The sequence below is a fragment of the Triticum urartu genome, chromosome 7A (genome assembly GCF_056163025.1).
Source record: "Triticum urartu cultivar PI428250 chromosome 7A, HENAU_Tu73, whole genome shotgun sequence".
NCBI lineage: Eukaryota > Viridiplantae > Streptophyta > Magnoliopsida > Poales > Poaceae > Triticum > Triticum urartu.
In genome coordinates this window covers 714,845,869-714,848,588 of record NC_141879.1, presented here as the reverse complement: position 1 = coordinate 714,848,588, position 2,720 = coordinate 714,845,869, and the positions used below count along the sequence as shown (strand labels likewise).

The 2,720-nt window shown below is 57.6% G+C and overlaps 1 protein-coding gene across 1 annotated transcript; it reads left to right on the top strand.

Moving 5' to 3' along the window:
• The first annotated feature begins 413 nt into the window (after positions 1–413).
• On the top strand, positions 414–2,419 carry LOC125528998 (desmethyl-deoxy-podophyllotoxin synthase). Its single transcript, XM_048693411.2, has one exon. It carries the CDS (start codon positions 842–844, stop codon positions 2,258–2,260), a length of 1,419 nt encoding a protein of 472 aa, XP_048549368.1. The 5' UTR covers positions 414–841; the 3' UTR covers positions 2,261–2,419.
• The last annotated feature ends 301 nt before the right edge of the window (positions 2,420–2,720 follow it).

Genomic DNA, 2,720 nt, shown 5'->3' with positions numbered 1-2,720 from the left:
TTGGGGCGAAGCCGCTGGCGGCGGCGGCGGCTGCGTGAAGGGGGCCGGGGCGAGCGGTGTGAAGGGAAGGTGGGGCGAAGTGGCGAACGCGGAGCGGTTGTTGAACAGAGGACGTGCGGGGTGAGACGAAGCGGGGGATTAGCGTTTCGTTAACGAAGACTATTTCGTTAACGAAGACTATTTCGTTAATGATGTATTTAGGCCGTTGATGATGTGATTAGACGGTTCAGATTATAAGTTGGATCTGGCTTCTCTTCCTTTTATAGTATGCTAGAGGGATGTAGACCATCAGATTGCAGGTTTCGATGGATAGGATGATCTGGTTCTCCGCCTTCTCTTTCTTTTATAGTGGTAGTAGATAATGTTGATCAAACTTTAAGATGCTTGACTTTAAACAAAATCTTATATGCGAACTAAAAAAATCCGGAGGGAGTATATTACATATGTGTAAAGTTTTGTGGTGAAATAAGTAAACATGTGAGCTATGCAAAATTGACAAAATGATGATTTCCAAATAGCCAATAATGCATGAACTACTCTAACCGGTGATGATCTAGACAGCTCTGACGAAAAGCAGCATGTATAGTCCTGAAAGATGATCCTTTTTGGAACGGAGCTAAGCAAGCATCTCTGCTAGGTGCTCAAATGGCATCCGCCGGCACCACCTACCATTTTGAGAGCAGCTACTTGCTGGGTTGCTCCTACATAAACTACGCTTGGTTGGCCCAGGCCATGGGAACCACCGAGAACCATCGCCACCTCCTCTTGCCGCCGCCATCCTACCGCTCCCTCGTCTCCTCCTAGTCAAGCTCAGCTCAGGCGACGTCGCAAGCACGTTGGCATGCCTCTGAACCCGCCTCCGGGTCCATGGCAGCTGCCGGTGATCGGCAGCATGCACCACCTCGTCGGCGCGCTCCCGCACCATGCCATGCGCGACCTCGCCCTCCGGCACGGCCCGCTCATGCTGCTCCGCATGGGCGAGCTCCCCGTCGTGGTGGCCTCGTCGGCGGCCGCGGCCAAGGAGGTGATGAAGACCCACGACGCCGCCTTCGCCACGCGGCCGCGAACGAACACCACCGCCAGCCTCACCGCCGACGGCCTCGGCATCGCCCTCGCGCCGCACGGCGAGCACTGGCGCGCCGTCCGCAAGCTCTGCGTCACGGAGCTGCTCAGCGCGCCACGCGTACGGACGTTCCGGGGGACTCGCGAAGCTGAGGCCGCCGTCCTCGTCGCGTCCGTGGCCGCGGAGGCGGCGTCCGGAGCCGCTGTGAACGTCAGCTCCCTCGTCGCCACGTACGTCGCCGACGCCGCGGTGCGCGCCGTGGTCGGAGACCGGATCGCGGACCGCGACGCCTTCCTGGCGTGCCTGGACGAAGCTGTCAGGGTGGCCGCCGGGTTCAGCCTTGCCGACATGTTCCCGTCGTCGCGCCTTGCGCGTGCGCTCAGCGGGACGGCGCGCCGGGTGGAGGCGGTGTTCGGAGAGATGTCCCGGCTCATGGACGCCGTCATCAAGGAGAAACGCGCGAGGAAGGCGGCGGGCGTCGGCCGCGAGGAAGAAGAGGACATCCTTGACGTGCTTCTGGACGGCGGCGGCGGTGCGCCTATGGACATCCCGACCATCCGTGCCGTGATAAGGGACCTCATCGGGGCCGGTAGCGAGACCTCCGCGTCGACGCTGCAGTGGGCCATGGCGGAGCTGATGCGGAACCCGGCGGCGCTCAGGAGGGCGCAGGCGGAGGTGCGCGGCGCGCGAGCCGGGCAGAGCCGTGTCGGGGAGGAGTCCATGCATGAGCTGCCGTACTTGCGGAGGGTGATCAAGGAGACGCTCCGGCTGCACGCGGTGGGGCCGCTGCTCCTCCCGCGGGAGTGCCGCGAGCCCAGCCGTGTCCTCGGTTATGACGTGCCGCAGGGCGCAATGGTGCTGGTCAACGCGTGGGCCATCGGCCGGGACGAGGCGAGCTGGGGCCCGGACGCCGAGGAGTTCCGGCCGGAGAGGTTCGAGGAGGGGGCCGCCGCGGCGGTGGACTTCCGGGGTGCGGACTTTGAGCTCGTGCCGTTCGGCGCGGGGCGGAGGATTTGCCCCGGGATTACGTTCGGGCTCGCCATCATAGAGCTCGCGTTGGCGAGCCTCCTCTTCCATTTCGACTGGGAGCTCCCTGGGGGCACGGATGAGCTGGACATGGCGGAGGCGTTCGGGATCACGGCGAAGAGGAAGAGCGACCTGTGGCTGCATGCCACCGTCATCGTGCCACCTAAATAAGGGCCAGTTCTTTTGAGCTATCCCGTCGAAATAAGCTCCGGGTAAGCTTGCTTAAAAAGAAGCTCCAAATAATAAGCTAGTCAATTCTTTTCAGTGCCTATTTTTATCTTATTATCCGTGGTATGATCAATCAAAAGTCTATAATACCCTTGTACTATATTGTTGTTCTGATTAAATGATATTGTGTTATTTTTTTCAGCATTTTGCTGCATGCAACTAAGAACATGAATTCGACTTCAAAACACCAAAGTATGTTATAATCAAACATAAGGAAGATAATTGTCTCACATACGAATATCATACATGCATCATGGTCTCACGTACGAGTACTTGAGAAGAACACATGAATACTAGAAAAGATCTTCAAATTATTACATGATTCTCCCATCAATATTTCTTCTAATTGAAATACTATATGGTAGCATACACACAAGCCATCAAGCCATCAATGTTTCTTCTA

Excerpts from the sequence above, each read along its gene's own strand:
- LOC125528998 (XM_048693411.2), top strand. The coding sequence starts at position 842 with ATGCCTCTGAACCCGCCTCCGGGTCCATGGCAGCTGCCGGTGATCGGC.